The sequence below is a fragment of the Agelaius tricolor genome, unplaced genomic scaffold, assembly GCF_023055355.1.
Source record: "Agelaius tricolor isolate 1412-34295 unplaced genomic scaffold, bAgeTri1.0.p SCAF_13, whole genome shotgun sequence".
Lineage (NCBI taxonomy): Eukaryota > Metazoa > Chordata > Aves > Passeriformes > Icteridae > Agelaius > Agelaius tricolor.
In genome coordinates this window covers 17,634,114-17,652,519 of record NW_027269273.1, presented here as the reverse complement: position 1 = coordinate 17,652,519, position 18,406 = coordinate 17,634,114, and the positions used below count along the sequence as shown (strand labels likewise).

Genomic DNA, 18,406 nt, shown 5'->3' with positions numbered 1-18,406 from the left:
TGTCTTCTCATCTGCACCTACGTGCACCCTCAGCTTTCACACCCCAGGTTCTTTGGCCAGCTTAGTCAGCATATGCTGTTCTTCAGCTGAAATGTTCTCGTGCTGTATCCCTTTTCTTCTTTTCACCTGGCCCACTAAATTGATTAATGTGCTGCATCTTGTGAGTGACCAGAGTTAGCTGAACCTTAGTTTGCTCTTAGCTCTTGTATTGACGTAGTATGTTGTTACTTACTTATTTCACTTTTTCTTGGGAGAAGTAGTCAAACATGTAAATTCTGGAGTGCTTGCTAATTTTTTTTTTTTTAAATGTGCTGTATCTTACCAGTCCCATTGAAATGTCCCTTCTTACAGGAAGGCGATGGATAAAGCAGATGTTCATTGGAGCCTTCCTTATTCCAGCAATGGTGTGTGGAACTGCCTTCTTCATCAACTTCATTGCCATCTATTACCATGCTTCAAGAGCTATACCCTTTGCAACTATGGTGAGTTGTTTCAATGGCAAATTTAAATTCCACTGTACACACAGAAAAATGTTATTTTTTAAATCGAAATATATTTGTGAGTCATAGTTTAGAGCTAGCTAATTAGAAGTTTATCATGGAATGGGGCTTAAGGTGCTTCAAATAGAATTAATTTTAATCACAATAGCAACAGCTGCTGGATGCCAAAAACAGTCTTATCTCTGCTTAAAGTGACACTTAAAGTGATGTTGCTGATTCTAGTCACCTCCTCATTAACAGTACTTTCAAAGCATGCCTAAATACCAGCTTTTTACCAGTTGAATTCATTTCTGTAAAACCACTAAATGTAATATAAAGCTAAACATGTTTATAAATTGTTCACTTATTTTTTTCTCATTTTCTTCTTCAAGAAAATAGATTAAAATTCTATCTTTGAGTACGTTTGTATTAGTTGGTCAATGTGTCCCAAAGCAATATTGTGTTATTTTCTCTTTCCTATGCTAGCAACTATATACAGTACTGTCATAAAAGTTTACAGCATTGATCTTTGATATGTGTAAGGAGACTGTTTTACTGCTAAGCAAGCAGTTATGGTATCCCATCTCTCACTTGTATTCTCATTTGAAGGCCAGGAATGCTGAGGGAAGGCAATTCCACGTGTGCTGAAGTTTGTCTTGTGAATCTGTTCAACTGATTTGTATTTTAAGACCGTGGGCACGTGCATGGAAAAGCAAACTGATATATAAATCTTCAGGGTTCAATTCACCAGGATATTAGGACTCTCTATACACAGTGATTTTAATGTTTGCAAGGTTTTATGAAAGCGTTTGAATCATTGTGACTGTGGCAGTAAAACTTGAGTGGAGTTAGCAGGCAAGCAGGTTATGAATCGGAAACTTCATCAGCATGAGCAACGCTCTAATGGCTTCAAATCAACAAGCTGGTTTGTAGAAGGAAATGGAAATTGTTTGCAATTACCATGTTATGCTTCAGGTTGAAGTCCCCAGGAAGTCCTCTGGCTTTATGGATGAGATCCCTTTGTGTCTTTCCACCTCTGTTTTCAATGTTATGAGGCTTCCAGAATTGTCTAATGTAAATTTGCTGCTTTCTTGGGGAAATAAAACCTCTGCCACCTAAATGTATTAGAACACAGAAATAACTTCCTTCACCCTGACATGTCTTGAAACCATCCTCCTTGATTTAAATTGCTGGCAAGTATTGCCCCTTCATCGTGACTGCCATAAATCTGGAAAAAGCAGAAACTGAGTTACTGAAAAAAGTTCCATAGCAAAAATGTTGCTAAGAGACTATTCTTAAATATGTCATTCTGTACTTAACCAGTTTTGCATTGCCACTTCTGCCACTTCAAGTATCTAAGTAGTCTCTGTGACTTAATTCTTCCCTCCAGAGGGATTTTCCTATGGAATTTAGGCAAGGGCAGCTGATAGAATCAAATCCAGGACATCCAAACTGACACTCAGTTCTGTATCTGTCACCTACCTGGTACCTCTTTTTCTACACTTTGTCTTGAAGTCCTCAAATTGATTGGGCTCTTCAGGACCTTCATGCATTGTTGTAGTCTGTTTTGAACTTCAAAACTTCATTCACCTTGTATAAGTCATTCCTGGTGTCTGGGATCTCCTTGAAGATGTGGTGGGGTCTGGGAAAATGGAAAGCTTGTTTCTGAAATCAGTCTTCACTCTTGGGACTCTGCCTTTAGCCCTTTTAGATATACTTGCAAGCTGTCTTACCTATGGAATGCCAAACCTTCTGCAGGGAAATAAGCCATGAGCATAAACAAAGGCTTAATCTCTTCCTTGGGGTAGCTTTCAGCTGTCCTTCCCTTCAGAATGATATCAAGAATGTGACAGGTTTTATTCAAATATGAGACCTTTTTAAAACTTAATGCATTGAAGCTTTCCGGAGCATATGAAGGAGATACAAAATCTGCTTTTTTCACTCATCCCTTCACCCTAGGAATGCAATGGATACTGTTCAGTTATTCATGCCTTTGGAGTCCAAATTTGATTTTTTGGTGTATTTTGTTTATTATGTCCTCTTACTAGTAAACATTGACTTCTGAAGTTGTTATACATCTTGACTTACTGTCTGTTGATGTTTATCAGTCTTTCTGGTATATTTAACAATCATCTTTGTATTTGTGTGTGTGTGTGAATGATATGTAAAAAGTGGAGCTTGGGAGATTTAAGAAGACTTTAAAAATAATGGTATGTGAAGTGATTTCTCCATAATAAGTTTGAGGAGTATGTTACTAGTTCTGTGCAGAAATACTGACTAATGCAGAATTTCTACAGAGTACAGCATGATTGAATTTGAAGGGACCATTTTAATTCTGGCATTTCATAAGTTGTGACTGCTTACCTTGTTCTGTGAGTGATGCATAATTTAAAGATTTCCATTAAGGCTACTATGACTAATGTAATATTCTGACTGCAAAATCTATGCAGCTTCTATTAACTGTTTTAAGATTTATTATTTTTGTTTTGTTTGAACAGTAGGTTCCTTTGTGGCTAAGGTTTCCAGTGTGCATTTTTAATGATTTAATTAAATACGGTTAAGGACACTGTATTTCTCTTGGGATGGAGACCCTATTGTTTGCATCTTTTGTACCTTGTTTTGAAAAGAAAAAAGTGTTTCCTCCAACAGATAGCTTAATCCAAGCTGTAGGTTTCCCTGACAGCTTTGAGTTGATATGAGTATTGACTGCCACTAAAAAAAGAGGACCTGGTAGTGCCAACCATTTTCACGCCTTAAGCCAGATAAAGAAATACACCTCACTAAAAAAAGGGAGAAGATCCTGTTACATGCATTCAGCAGAAAGTGACTGTGCAACCATTGGTCAAACTCCTTCATTTTGCTAAAAATAGATGATCCTTAATTCTTCTGCCTACATTTTCAACAGTTCAATTTATTACCCAAAGCTACAGTCTAGATTAACAATTTAGTTGTAATAAAGCTTGTAACACTTTATGTTGAAGCCTTCTGTTCTATTCTTTTTCTTGTAATGTTTGGACAATGTGCAGAAAACTGTTGTGTTACAGAAATTTAGTAACCTCTCTATGGGAGGGAGTCTCATGACTGAGAGTGCATTTTGGTAGCTGACAGGGAAGATCAAGCTGCTGCTTTGACAGTTAATTTTTATTGCTTTTCTTCGCTGTGCCTTAAGCAGACGTGGCACCATAGCCTGCCAGTAGCTGTTTAATATTAGATATGCTCATAAAAATTTTAATTATCACCCTTGAAAGAAGTTTAATCTACAGTTGTCAGGAAATATGAAACATGTGGCACTAGGAAATAAATTATATCCCTCTTCACAATGTTTCCTTTCAAATATGGAAAACTGAATTCTGCACATTCAGTCAAGGGCAGTAGAATATTCTTTCCCCATCAAAACAAAACAAAAAAGGAGTTAGAAGGAATGCAGGCTTGGGGAGGTTGACAGTCTCTTCTACAGCAACTAAAACCTGCAAACTAAATTGGCTGCTAGTGTATAAGATATTTTGTACAACAAAATTGCAACAGTCGAAATTAAATAAGTATTTTTTAATGTACTGGCTTGGTACAAAAACTCACATAATTTGTTTTGGGTAATATAGATTATAAAGAACCTCTTCTTGTTTGCTTGATGAAAAACCAGGTTTGAAGATCTGATGTATTTGCCCTCTTTGCATAATTTGTGTTTTATGAAGTAGTCGTTAAAATGGTTCTCTGAATTTCTCATGGCTGATGTTAAAGTAATAACTCTTAAAACACTCAGAAAGATATAACTTTCTTATCTCTGCCTGTCACACAACTACTGTTACTGGGATTGGATTTTTTAGTATGCTGTCAGTGACTTTGGCAGGAGGGTAGAGCAGGTTTGTGTGTTGGTCTTGTCTTCATTTCTCCTTTCCATTTGTGATGGTGGAGGCCATTAAGTGCCTGAACTGCTTTTCCCATTGTATTCTTACTCTTGGAAACCTTTTAGGCAGAAGTCTTGTAACTTCACCTTTAAGATGCTTGTTACCCCAATATCCTGTGTTTGCTTCAGTTAGGATTTAGACTCTGTAGGTTTGGATATTGCCCAGCCTGCAAACATTGTCCTTGCCATCTGTGGCTACGGGCACTACCTGTTTAGTTTGAGAGGAGGGGCACTGGTTTTACCTCAGCCCTGTAATTAAGAGGAACATGCCTGAAAACCACCAGCTATGTCCAGTCATCTCTCGCATCTAGGGAAGGCTTATTATTACCAAGAGTGAAGAAAGTTGTTTTAACAGTCATCAGTCTGAGCAGGTAGACTACCTGTGAGTCAATGAGTGAAAAGCAAGAAAGAAGATGCTGCTGAGTTCAACATGATGTGTACAACCAGTACTGGTTTTGTTGGTCATCTTACTAAGACCAGTAGGTTGCTGTCTCTAGAATGGTCTTATCTCAGTAAAAAGAACATGCACAACTTCTTCATTCTGGACAGCTTATCAGAGCCAGGTGGGAGTAGGAGGCATTCCTGAGCCTCTGCTATCACTCATTTTTGTTTGCTCAGTTGTGTCTCCTTTGCGCTCCAGACTTAGCTCACATAATTTTTAGACCCCTGAAGTGGCTTCAGGATAAAAAGGAAAAAATGTACTTCACTTTCACATGTCCTCAGAACACAGGATAGCATTAAGACAGGTGGCATTTCACTGTTTAACAAAATGTTGACTTTATCTAGTGCTGCTGCTAGGTATCACTGAAGATGCTGGCTGTTCTGTTTGAAATCAGTTAATTTTTCAGCCAAATGGATAACACAATGTAAGGTGTTACACCATTATCAGTAATACTTTGGCTGATCTGATAATGAAACCACAGATTTTTTTGATGGATGCCAATTATAGGTGTACTAGGGATAGCTTGACTATACGTATTGAAGACATTATTCAAGGGACCTTGATCTGTTTCAGCTTGTTTTATGCAGATGAACATTTTAGATTTCAAAGCTACTGCTGAGTTAGTTTCCTGGACACAACAGCCAAGCCCTGCTGGATCAGGTTGAGCCCTTTCCTTTCCCACCTGGTTTGAAGCCATTCAGCTGTGCTGAGGGTGTCACTACAGTGAAATGCTACTGACAGCCTTGTTTCATCCAGGAGTTTGCCAGCTAATCAGTAATTAGGCCTGGATGGTCCTTGCTTGGTTCCTTGTCCAAGGTTATAATCTTTGTGTGTGGGTTCTGTAAAGTAGACACATTTTGCAAGATGGACAAAAACAAGATGCTAAGTGTTGTTCCAGGTGAGCTTAGAGCCCAAGGCAGTTCCTGGGCAGTTTCTTTGTACAGTAAAGCAGTGGATTCTCTTTCTACCATTGTCCCCAGTCAGGTGAAATTTTTAAGATCAAGAAATTAAGCTACAGTCATCTTAAAACCTGCACTATAAAAGACAGCTGTGGCTGCATGAGCAGTACAGATGCCCTTTCACACTGCCTGGATCTGAGCTTTCTGCCTCAGCCAGGTGTGAAAGCTACCTGCTAGAACAACACCAAAGAGCAGGAGGGACCACCTGACACATCCAGAGGGCCTTGCAGGAAGCAGAGCACACTCTCCTTGAAAATGGAAGTGGTTTCAATTTGTTCAGCTCAGAAATTTTTTGGATACTATCCAAACCTTAATTCTTGAAAATCTCTTCTACCCACTGCACCTCAAACAAGCTGGGACATTTTGGTGAGGATTTTAATAAATGTAGCACTCAAGATGATGTTCTTTGATGTTTCTGATACTTTTTGATATTTTTCTCTGAAAATTCTTATCTGCTCCTTCACTTAGACTGAGCAGTTTTCAAGGGCAGAACCTGTATCCATTGAGTGAGTTGTACGAGTCTCCTGAAATTTATTCTTAGGCAACCTCAGTATCCTATTTAAAACATTATGCTTGCTTACCTGTGTTTTTTGAGTAATGGAAGAAGACAAATGAGAGATACTAAATTGATTGTGTAAAAACTGCTTTATTGTTATTATATTATTTATACTTCAAGTATAAGTACAGCTTTGCGTCTTCTTATTTACCAGCGGCGCTTTGTATTTTAATGGCTCATGAAGTAATTCTTTAATAACCTCTTCTCAAAGATATACAGAGCAGTCTGGAAAGTGCTTCTGCTTGTTGAGCCACCAGTTTGGTGTACCCCTTCTGTGAAGCATGAAGGCTTGCTCCATCCAACCCCAGGCAATGTTTTCCCTTCACATCTGTCCTAAGCTAGCCAGTAATAGAAGAATAACCCACTGACTTTAGTCAAATGCTGCCTTAAATTTGTGTTTCACCTATTGCTGAGTTTGTATTGAACTAATGTCATTCTTTCTTTTCAGCTGCTTGCTGTAGATTTCTTAGATACAACATACATGAGCAGCTTTTATTTATCCTCAGAGTAACTGCTTCTAAAGCAAGTCAATGTGTGCTCTTAGATCTGTTCTGCTCTCTGTTGTTTTGCGTTAATCTGGACTTTACATTCTGCTGGAGTGAAGGCAAATGTAGCTCCTTTGCTCAGGAGGCACCAGGGTGTACACAGAGCCTCAGGCAACAAGGCCATTAAAAGGCAATATTTTCATATGTTTGCATAGAAAAGGTCACAGGGTCAGTATTCAGTACTGTGGTGATTGCATTATGGGCAACTGTTCTGTCTTTAATTATCAATATCAAAAAGTTACCAAACTGTCTAATGCTATTTTTTTCTGTGCTACAGAGTTATGAATACAGAATGTCTTGTTTCACACTTGAAATTTTCCTATTTTGGGAGATAAATTATATTGCCTTTAAGGAATAGAAAAAATGGAGCTAGATAAGTATAGTGGCATAAAAAGATTCATGGTAGATTTTTAGAGAGGCTGTTCCACTGGAAAGAGCTGGAGCATTGGTTTGACCTTTCCTGTATTATACATAAACTTGATTTCTATATGTAAGTAGGTTTGTTATGTTTCTAAATTATGTATCTTTGTGTACCAGTGGCCACTGGTTTCTTTGTCAGTCAATGTTCTTAATTGCCTGGTTGGTGCATAGTGGAAAACATTGAACCCAAAATTGGATCAAAATTGGTAGCATTCTTCCATGGTTTTGTGATTGTTATTGGGTTGGTTGGTTGGCTTGGTTTTGTTTTTTTTTGTATTGGATTAAAAATTTTGCAGCCAACACTTGTACTTTTGTGTGCAACTACCTAACTGCTAGATGTTAATTCCCGGAGAAATTCCCACTTGCACTCTCTGCAAAACTGTAAAAAACGCTAACAACACTTTCTGTTATGAAGTACCATGAAGATTTCTTTTTATTTCTTGTGCAATGTATTGAGTATAATAATTAGGTGGAAACAGTAAAGCAGTCTGTAATGGTTCTGTTTTCTCAACTGATGGATGAAAATAGGCTTGATAATGTTTATTAGAAAGTTTCTCCGGGAAAAAATGCTTCTATTTGATAAAATATATGGTGACTAATGCTTCATAAGTAGGAGTATGATTCTACAGCAATAACCACTAAGGACTAATACTGGTTGATTATCTTCTATTGTTGTCTTAGACTAGTTTTTTTAATTGCAACTGCAAATTTTTGCTTGCAGGTGGCAGTGTGCTGTATTTGTTTCTTTGTCATCCTTCCACTGAACCTCGTTGGGACTATTCTTGGCCGAAATCTGTCAGGACAGCCTAATTTCCCATGTCGTGTCAATGCAGTGCCTCGTCCTATACCAGAGAAGAAATGGTAAAGACGAGCATAATGTTAGCTGGAAATATTCACTTCAATACATTTAAAATGGCTTTTCTGGTCTTCAGCTTTAATGGAATAATTCCTTTTAATTTAAATTGAGTTATGCCTAGAAGAACCACTCAACTGACATTTTCCTAATATGATTTTTCTTTTGAATTAAAACACCGTGGTTAATAGTTGTAGCAGATTTTACACTCCTGGATCACTGATTCACATTTTTCCTGAAATGCTCTTTAGTCCCTCTGTAAAGGGGGTGGTGCCAACTCAGTTCTTGTATAGATATATTGACACTAAAACCTCTCCACTTCAGTTAATGCCTCTTACAGGTTTAGGATTGAGTGTGCCTTGGAGGCAGAACTGTTCTGATTAATGGTCTCCTAACACAAGCTGAGACATATTTGCAGGGTTATGGTGGGGAGAAGCTTGCAATGCTGTTCCCAATTCTGTACTTTTGTTGATGGCACAGAGCCTAAAATATTACAGGTATATGGTTTGAACTGTGAAGAAGGCTTTATAATTTTTGACGTGAATGCAAAGTGGTGCCTAGTCTCAAAAATTATACTTAGGTTTTTGGAAAATTATGAATGCAATCACTTTTTCCTATTAATTTAATTCTGAGGTGAAAGCAGCAAGCTACGGAAATTAAAATATCCTCAGAGGATTTTTAATAGACTTTTCTTACTTTCTCTGTTCAGAGGAATGGAACAGATGAAGTGAAAGGGGCGCTGAAACATGTAAGCCTGTAATGTCCAAGAAGTGCAGCACACTGAGTCTCTTGTTAGTGGTTGGTTGTGCAGCTCAGATGTTAGAATTTAAGTTATATTGTGACCAGTATCTTGGAAATCTGATGGATTTTTCTCGATCAGCATGACAGTTAAAAATACTTCTCTTGATGATGATGAAGTAACACACCATCAGCTTAGACAAGTCTCCCTATAAATAATGAAAGAAGCAGCAAATGAAATCACTGGTTACTACCTGGATTCAGCATCATTGCAAGTGCTACAGAGAGGTCACCTTTTAGTGACAGGGTCTTTTACAGGTAGCTGGGTATTCATGTTTAACTATATGTTCATGACTCAGTATAGCATTAAAAATGAACACTGGTTCTTATCTATATAACCATTATCCTGTGAAATTTTGCCTGTGCTTTTTGCTGTATCTGTAGCCATCAACAGCACTGTGTTTTCACTGCTTTCCTGCAGGGCTAGTGGATGTCATGGAACTTGATTGCTTAGGCCCTTTTTGTCCAGAAAGATTCTTTCTGTGGCCTTAAGGCTGGTTAGAGGGCTAATCTTATGCCTGTAGGTGGTAGGCATGAGCATCATGTTTTGTTTCACCTTTCCCCAAGAGTAACTTCTTGTTTTATCCATACATGTGACATTTTTGAGGGAATCTTTCTAATCTGCTGGTATGAGACAGAAGTGTTCTTGTTAGCATGCCTTTTAAACAATCTTCTGTGCTATATTAATAATCTGGTCTTAATAAATGACGAATTTCAGTTGTCCCTAAACTAATCCTAATATCTTTCAGGTTCATGGAACCAGCTGTTATTGTTTGCCTAGGTGGAATCCTCCCTTTTGGATCAATTTTTATTGAAATGTGAGTACCTCAGCTGTTTCCCAGTTTGGTTAAAAATTACAATTTAAGTTGAATTACAATATCATCTGCATATTTTGTTTACTCTCTTCAGGTATTTCATTTTTACTTCATTCTGGGCTTACAAGATCTACTATGTTTATGGCTTTATGATGCTGGTTCTGGTTATCCTGTGCATTGTGACAGTTTGTGTGACCATCGTTTGTACGTATTTCCTGCTAAACGCAGAGGATTACAGGTGGTAAGTGTTGCACTGTTTTCATAGTTAACCAGATTGGGAGACTTTTGTGGAAAAGCAGTGTTTCTTCAGTCTAGATGGGTCTTTTCCAAGTGTATTGTGCTTCTTGGGAAGCCTTTTGGCTGGTTGTATGATGGACATGTGTGTTTACTTTTAGGCAATGGACAAGCTTTCTTTCTGCGGCATCAACTGCGATTTATGTTTACATGTACTCCTTTTACTACTACTTTTTCAAGACAAAGTAAGTGATACTTTTCTTGCTTGAGTATCAGATTTCTGTACTGCCAAATCAGTTTTATTTATAAAAAACGGGGGAAACGGCTAGCATAACTTTCTATCTTTCTTTTTCAGGATGTATGGCTTGTTTCAAACATCATTTTACTTTGGTTATATGGCGGTATTTAGCACAGCTCTGGGAATAATGTGTGGTAAGTTCCAGATATTTTGAAGGTTTTCTAACAATTTTTTTCAGACTCATATTTCTGACCTTAGTTTGTGGTTTTGGTGGTAGAGTGTGTATGTCTGCAAGATCTGCTCAAAAAGTCTTTAAGAAGAATCTGAAGAGTTTTCTGCTTATACTTGGTTCCTGCTTTATATAGGAGATTCCTATGGATTGTCTCTTCTGATAGGAAGATAATTTATATACTGTGCAGGGAATTTCACCCTCTGTGCAAGCTTGAAAGACTCAGTATTTGGCAAGAAATCCTGCAAAATAAATTCCAAATGAAGTTGAGACCATGCTAGCATTTTGCTTTGGATTTTTTACTGTCACCCAAGACAAGGAGCTAGGTGCACCCTTTGAGGCATCAATGATAGCACCATAGTGATGACAGGACCATGTGTGTCTTGTGGCATGTATATATGAGGGTGAGCAGAACAGAGGACTGAGAGCTTGAGGATAACATTTGAGAAATAAGTATTGCAATATTCACAGGTGAGGAGAGTGCAGGGTGCTCCTGTGTGCAGCTGGATTTCATTGCTTTTTAAGATACTATTTTGACAGATGCTTATGGCAGTGAGGTCATCTGTTAAAGCCAAAAACTTTTTCACATGTTAACTTTATTTTTATCATTTCCTTTATGACCTCCAGCAAGTGCTTCTTGATTCTTTTGCACTTTTCTATAATGTTGGTTTTTTGGTAAGTGATCTTAATTAAATACTTCTTAGCAGTGAATGAATAGTCCTATAGCTGCTGGGGAGATTTCTTAGAGTTCTATTTGAGACACTAGATGTCTTACAGGAACTTACTTCTGTAAAGTATATATTTCTTGATACCTGAAAAGGGTGATTAATATTACAATGCTTTATAAAAAGGGAAGGGAATTCATCATTTAACAGCTGAGTACCTGTTCCCCTTTTCTCTCATACAATGTAATTTTGCTTCATCAGGTTCTTGGCACATTACAAGACTTCCCTGCTGTTTTGGTAGTCTTGCAGCCATTTTTTTTCTTTAATAGGCTTATACTTTTCAGCTCTAATGTTTTCTTTCAAAAGTGCTCAGGCTACTATTAAAATGTCTGTGATGCAGAAGCCAAGCTTGTCCACCAGTTTCTGTAATTAAAATGTGTTTTAAAATACAAAAACGGAAGATTGTCAAATGATTTCTTCTCATGGTAGGACACTTATTTGATGGAATATTAGCGTAAAATCCAAATTTTTCAAAACCAGAAAATACTTCAGCACACTAAACTTTATTTCCACAGCTCTATTGAAATTTCTTTTTGTCTTTTTAAATGTGTTGGAAGAGAAGCCGTGAGATTCCTTTTTACTGAGAAGTGCCATTTTCAGTATGTGGAGTGGAGAAAAAAAATCCCCTGTCAAAAAGCATTTGTGTAGGGAACTTGCAGCCATTGAGGTCTAACAAAAACATTTGTGTTAAAGAACTGTGCAGTGTGTGTGCTACTGCCTGTAGGTCTGTGAAAAGGGTGTGGAGCTGTTCTCTGGAGGCTCACATGGGTGGGCGTGTTGGGTATCACAGTTGGATGTGAGATGAACTAGTTAGGGCCCAAAGCAGCCACAGGGAAACTCTCTGTAGGAATGGATCATCCAGCTCTGGGTTTAATGCCCTTGACAATGCCTAGTGAACTCAAGCCCACATGTAGTGGGATGCTTTGATCCACAAAGTTTGCTGCTCTCTGCAGAGCATCTGAGTTCTGGGACCGGACAGTGGGGAGCCTGTGAGAATTTCCAAACCTTTTGAGCTCCTCACGTTTCCCTCTTAGTGGCAGAAAAGGTTAAGACTCATTTCCCAACTTAGTTGGAAGGCTTAGGGGCTACATAACATAGAAAGAACTCTTGCAATACCACACTTCAGCATTTAAGTGTGCTTAAAGAGCTTTAAAAAATTTGGTGCTTAAAAAGTCACAACTGTAGTAATTGGTTTGAAGTAATAGATGGGAGTTAATCTCTTTTTGCTTTGTGGTTGTTCTTCCTCAGTATTTGGATTTTTCTCTTTATTTAAAAGCTTATTGTTCTGCTGAAATATGCTTGCAGTCTATTTCTGCTGAACCTAAATAGGCCATAACCAGGTTATAAATATCATCTGCTAAGGTGTTTAATAAACAAATAAAATATTTCCCTTTACTATGTACTTTTTTATTCAGATGAGCCAGCTGCCTTGCATTTGAATCAGGAGGAAGTTCTTTAGTCCTCATTGCCCAGGGTTTCTGCCTCCCTGCCCCATGTTTTATTCAATGCTGTGAAGTAGCCCTGAGGCTTAACCCCTGCCTTGGGTATTGGCCATTAGTGGCCTTCCTGGCTAAGGCACCTCTCTGATTCAGAATAGGTTATGATTTGTTTATGGGGATGAGAGCTTGTGGTCTCATGTGACTGCTACTCTCTACTCCTCCCCCTCCCTTCCACCTCATGCATTCTCTAGATCCCAAGTGAAGCACAGTTAATGCTTTGTTCTCTCAAATCTCTGTGATACCTGGCATCACATCACTAGAGGAACTCTTAAAGAACAAGTTCTGGAGTGTATCTCAGTTTAGCACTGGAAATGGGCATTGGATCTGTTGGCTGTGTTTGCTTTAACAGGAAAAGCCTGGTGAGTCTTAAAGCAGAAGTCCAGTGCCATTATTTTGTTAATTTACTTCATAAGACAGAAGATTAATTTCTTGACAAGCAGCAGAAAAATCTGCACATGCTTCTGTATGACTCCAAGCTCTCATCATCTCTTCACAGCCTGCACTTGGGTCTGTCCAAGTGCTGCACTGGTCTCTCCTTGAACAGTCATGCCTTCCTTCTGCTGCATCCCCAGCTTGCTTGCAGGCAGCAACCTGATCTTGTGTGTGCTGTGCTTGCTTTAATGGAACTCTGCTTTGCCCAAGTTAGTAATGCAAATCTCTTGTTGCTGGCCAGTGGAATGGTTGCCATGATATTTATACAACCTGGAATGCTGTCCTGTACAGAAGCTGAATCCACAAGCTCCTTACTGCTCCAAAAACGCTGGAATGATTTATTATTATTTATTTAGTTTTGCCTTGTGCAGATTTCTTGATTGGGTATAAATATTGGACTTTTGAGGGTCTAAAAATGAAAACTTTGTGACAGCTTAATGGCTGACTTCATAAATTATCCCATCAGTCTCCAGGATTTAAAGAACTCTTCAGAATCTGAATAATTCCATAGTCAGCAATGCCAGCTGCAGGTCTGTACAGATTTAATATGTAAAGGCAAAACAACCACTTTATATTTTTACTGGAAAGTTTGGCTTAAAAATTTTAGCATGGGTTAGACTTCTATATTTAACATGTCTTCTCCAGTTCTGATGCATCCTAATTCAGTGCAACGCTTTGTTCTGGGCTTTTCTTCATTTCTTCAAGGAAGGAAAAATATCTTCTCTCTTAAGAGTGTTCTTTACCAAGCATCCAAGCATTTAATGTTAGGAGTTCTCTGTAGTGATTTACAGACCCTGACTTCTCTATCCATTCTGTAAAATACAACTGTGTTGGCAGTCAGACAGCAGTTGTCTCTAATTCTTGCCTGATTTTCAGCTTCACTTCAAACATGACGATCAGCCAAATTGACTTACTCTCATTTTGCTTGGAAGAGATGAAGACATTCCCTGCTGATGTTGTAAGCCCACAGTATTTACTGAGCCTGGCAAACCTGAGCTTCTGGGTTTGACCAGGAGAGCTGATGAATCTCTTTCTGAGAAGAGGCCTTAGTCCAGTGCATTTCTTTAATTTTTCTGGATGTCCTTAATACTGCAGTATTTTGGGTTTAGCATAAACTGTTGCCCCTATCAAAAACTCAGTGACCTGTTCTTTTATTACTGCTGTGACAATGCATACTTTGTTCATGACTCTTACTAATTTGAAAACCACAGGTTGCAATTTCTTGAACTACTAACTGCTACTTGTTAATGTCTTTGTACAGACCTCCTTGGAGTGTAAGACTCCTGGGATGGGGATCTATTATTATTTGTGCTTTGTGGGAGGGGAGAAGCCATCTGCCAATAAAACACTCATCCAGAAGGCATGTAACTTATAATAAAAACCTGCCCTCCCATCCACCTTCCCTGCAGAGTGGGTGATTGTATGTTTTTTACCCTCTGCTCAGAAAAAATGGACTTGGTTATTGGCAGCAGTAGGGGGGCTGCTATATTTATCAAGGCCAAGTGAGCCTGGCCTCTTGGTAAGATGGCTTAATGGATTTGGATTGCTAGACAGGGGAAGTTCCTTTCAGGGGGAACATGGATAATTAGAGTTTGAGAACAAGTATTGCAGGTAAGAAGTTTCTGTGTGCAGAGTAAATGCTTTGTGTGACTTTCTCTGTTGAAGTGTGCGTGGTTTATGCTGCTGGCTGGTTCTGATGATCAGCTCTCTAACATATGGAATGTTTTTGATTTCTTTTGCAGGAGCTATTGGTTACATGGGAACAAGTGCCTTTGTTCGTAAAATCTACACTAATGTGAAAATTGACTAAGGAAATAAGAAAATTGAACTATGGATCAGCTCCTGTTTTCCTGGGGATGAATTTGCACAGCAAAAAGCGCGAGAAGAGATTTGGGTTTTAACACTGGGCACTATATGGGTCTCCATTTCATGGATGGCTTAAAGTAACATCTATTTCATTGATCCTAGGTTCTTACTGACTGCTTTCTCCAACTGTTCACAGCAAATGCTTGGATTATATGCAGTAGGCATTACTACAGTATGTGGCTAATCTTTCCCCCCCAAAAAACCAACATCAAAAAACAAAAAACCTAGCTCATTAAAGATGAATAGACTAGCTCTCTTCAGTGAAGAGGACAAACAGTTTGTTTAAAGCATTTGTTCCATTCAATATAAAGAGGGAAACTTGGCTGCTAAAACTACTTGATTAGTAGTCTTCCTGGTACTCAACATTTCTAAATTATGTAAAAATGCTGTTCCAGAAAGATTACTCTTCTGATTTTTACTGCCATTGCCAGGATAGGAGGTATGTTTTGTATTTTCAACTCCAGGTGCTTTTTGGTTTATTTGCAATATCAACTACCCTACACTCATTTGTTAAAAAATAATTTAAACATATATAAAACTCCCATATGCATGTAATATATCAGCTATTGCTCTAGTTGGACCAACTTCCCTTTATTTATCTTTAAAGTAATATCCAGCTACATCTTAAATCCATCCAAAGAAAATACAGTCTGAAGACGGGATGTGTTCTCTGCAATGCAATTTACTGTACAGTTAGAAAGCAAAATGTTAAATGAAGAGGATTGTTTGTTTTTTAATAAACACTCTGAGGTCTAGATTAAAACAAAACCAACGTTTTAACTGAATGTCTAAAGTGATTCTCCTTTTTTCCAAGTTAGTCTTGCATATTTTTTTTGGGTTTGGGTTGAATGAAGATTTTCCTTTAGACATCATACAAGGGGTAATAAGTGTATATAACATTAAATAATGTAACTTAGGTGTAGATCCCAAATGTATTTGGATGTACAGATTTACTACAGAGTACTTTTTCTGATGATTCGGTGTAAAAATGTGTGAATTCGGGTGGCTTTTTACATCTTGCCTGCCATTGCATGAAAAGTTGGGGTTTCTTCACAATGTGTGTATGTCATGCTTTTCTGTTCTATTTCTCAAGCTCTTACAGGAATTAAATTTGTAATTTAGAACATTTTAATTTTTGTTAATCCTATCTGAACACTTTTGTAACATCAAAAGCACAGTTGCTTTAGGGTGTTCAGAAAACTAAAATAAACTTTTCAGACAAAATGTTTTGATTGTGAAAATAGCTGAGTTTGCAATTGAGAATGTTTGAAAAGGCAATACTGCTGAGCACCAGTTTCTGTATACAATATTAGCGTGGTTTTCATCTATCAATCCCCCTTCTTTGATTCAGAATTTGCTTACAACTGTATTGTACAATACAACTCCAAAGTGAGTGACCAACCCAAAAAAGATTCTTCTTGGCTGTGGCAAAGTGTTTTGTGATCCAGCCAGTGTACTGGGAAAAGTGGGGGTAAGTGTGGACTGAAATAAATGGGCAAATAAAGGTTAAGTCTTTCTAAGATGACTGTTAATTATGCACTCTATTTAGTTAGAAATATCCTGAATGAGTTTGTGACAGATTTGAGAGCCACTGGGCTTGATTTTTTCATGGGGTTTTTTTCAGACATCTGCCATGTAGGAATGTTTTCATCAGTGTGGCTATCTGAAATAGAGCACCTGCCATGTAAAAGGAAACTTCCTGAATTTAAAAAATGAGCCAAATATTTGTATTGATTAGCACTGTACTGTTTCTGTATAAAAAGTACAGATAATGCAGTAGCCACAATGAGAAACATCCGTATTTAGCTTGGTGAACTGTACAGGTAGGTAATAGAGGGAAGCAGTGCATCCTTGCTGCATATGGCTTCTGAAAAGTATTTTAGCTTTTAGCTCTGATTTCTCTGGCCAATTTTAACTAATCTGTCAGAAAATAATTAAGTTTTGCTTCAAGTGAATCATTGCTGTCTGTAGGTGAACACTCTGCTGCACAACAGAATAATTTTTGTCTGTTTTGTTTTGAAGTACAGGCCAATTTTAAGATGAGCTTATAAATTGGGTCAACAGTTAGTTTATCATTGTTCCAAAACATGGAGACTTAAAGCAAAGAATGGATTTTGTACTAGTACTTGCTGTGGGAAGCCCTCTTTTCCTTCTAAATCTGAAGTGAGAAGCCATTTTCTCCATATAATAAATACATTAAGTAATCTGCCAAGATAAAAGTTTTTTTAAAGGGAATGTTATGATAATGGGTCTGGTTCTCTGTTTAGAGCCCTGCTATGTGATTAGTCTATCAGAAACTTCACCAAACCATTTGTGAATTTCATTTAATCGCTTTTTAATGCCACAGGATGGTGGGTTGCCTACTTGCTTTTTCTATCCTCTGGTATTTCTGGCTTTTGCATATCCAGACAGGATTGTATATCTTCTAAAGTGACGTTGGAAAGATACTTACTGCACAGGCATTGCTTTTGTTTCTGCAAGCAGGTTCCTCTGGAGAAGTACTGTGTTTAAATAATTGACATTTTTATACAGCCACCCTAGCACGTAAATTGGGAGTTTGCTTTGTTTTCTCCCTTTTGGTTTCTGAAGGAGTGCAAAATGTGACCAGTTTTCAACAGCTTGTCTTTATGGTTGCTGTTTGGGGCAAGGCTGTTTGCTCCCCTTCCCCCTCCTTGCCCTCCTCCCCAAAAATGTGGGTATAGCTTGAACCATCTTGCTTAATAGAAATTGGAAGCTCTCTGCTTAGATGATGTAGTCCTTCCTCTTTTATGGAAGAAATAAAGATCTTACAGACAATACTCCTCTTACCATGGTTGTTTCTTAAGAGTTTCTGGTCCTTGAATTCAGGCTTTTTGATAACTCTTGAGTTAGCTGCTCAGCGCTTTTCTTCCCATTTCTTGGTACAGAGGCCAGGGATTTGGGTAAATAGTTGCATAAGCAATAGCCAGTCCTGACCAAATGTTTTAGGTAAATATAACTGTAAATATTTTCAGGTGAGGCAGAGTGCAACATAGAAAGTGCCTCTTGTAATTCATATATGAAAATACATGAGTGCTGGGTTGGAGGGAATGGACACTGTAACTAATCATTACACCATGCTCTTTTTGATGTCTGAATGTTTTGAAGTCACAGTGTCTATTAATTCCCCTCCAAAATTACATTCCAAAGTGTATAAAGGGTACAAAAATTGTTTTTTGTAGGATAGTCCTAGGTATATTTCTTTAACAAGTTTCAGGTTAAAAAACAAACCCAAAACACTAAAACAGTAGAAGCAATAGCACATTCTTATCACTATCATCACTGCAGAGCTAACACAAATGAGAAAGTTAAGTTTTGCTCTAACTTCAACATCACCAGTATCCAGCCAAATTTGCCCAAGGGAGTGTATATATACATGGTTTCACTGAAGACA

General features: G+C 38.0%; 1 protein-coding gene across 1 annotated transcript in view; it reads left to right on the top strand.

Moving 5' to 3' along the window:
* Nucleotides 1-17,792, top strand: part of TM9SF3 (transmembrane 9 superfamily member 3) — a 41,885-nt gene extending 24,093 nt beyond the window's left edge. The window contains exons 9-15 of the mRNA XM_071438991.1: nucleotides 352-482; nucleotides 8,027-8,166; nucleotides 9,706-9,774; nucleotides 9,866-10,012; nucleotides 10,167-10,250; nucleotides 10,361-10,437; nucleotides 14,871-17,792. Coding sequence (XP_071295092.1) covers nucleotides 352-482; nucleotides 8,027-8,166; nucleotides 9,706-9,774; nucleotides 9,866-10,012; nucleotides 10,167-10,250; nucleotides 10,361-10,437; nucleotides 14,871-14,938 — 716 coding nt within the window. The 3' untranslated portion in view covers nucleotides 14,939-17,792. The remainder of the gene's footprint in view (nucleotides 1-351; nucleotides 483-8,026; nucleotides 8,167-9,705; nucleotides 9,775-9,865; nucleotides 10,013-10,166; nucleotides 10,251-10,360; nucleotides 10,438-14,870) is intronic.
* The last annotated feature ends 614 nt before the right edge of the window (nucleotides 17,793-18,406 follow it).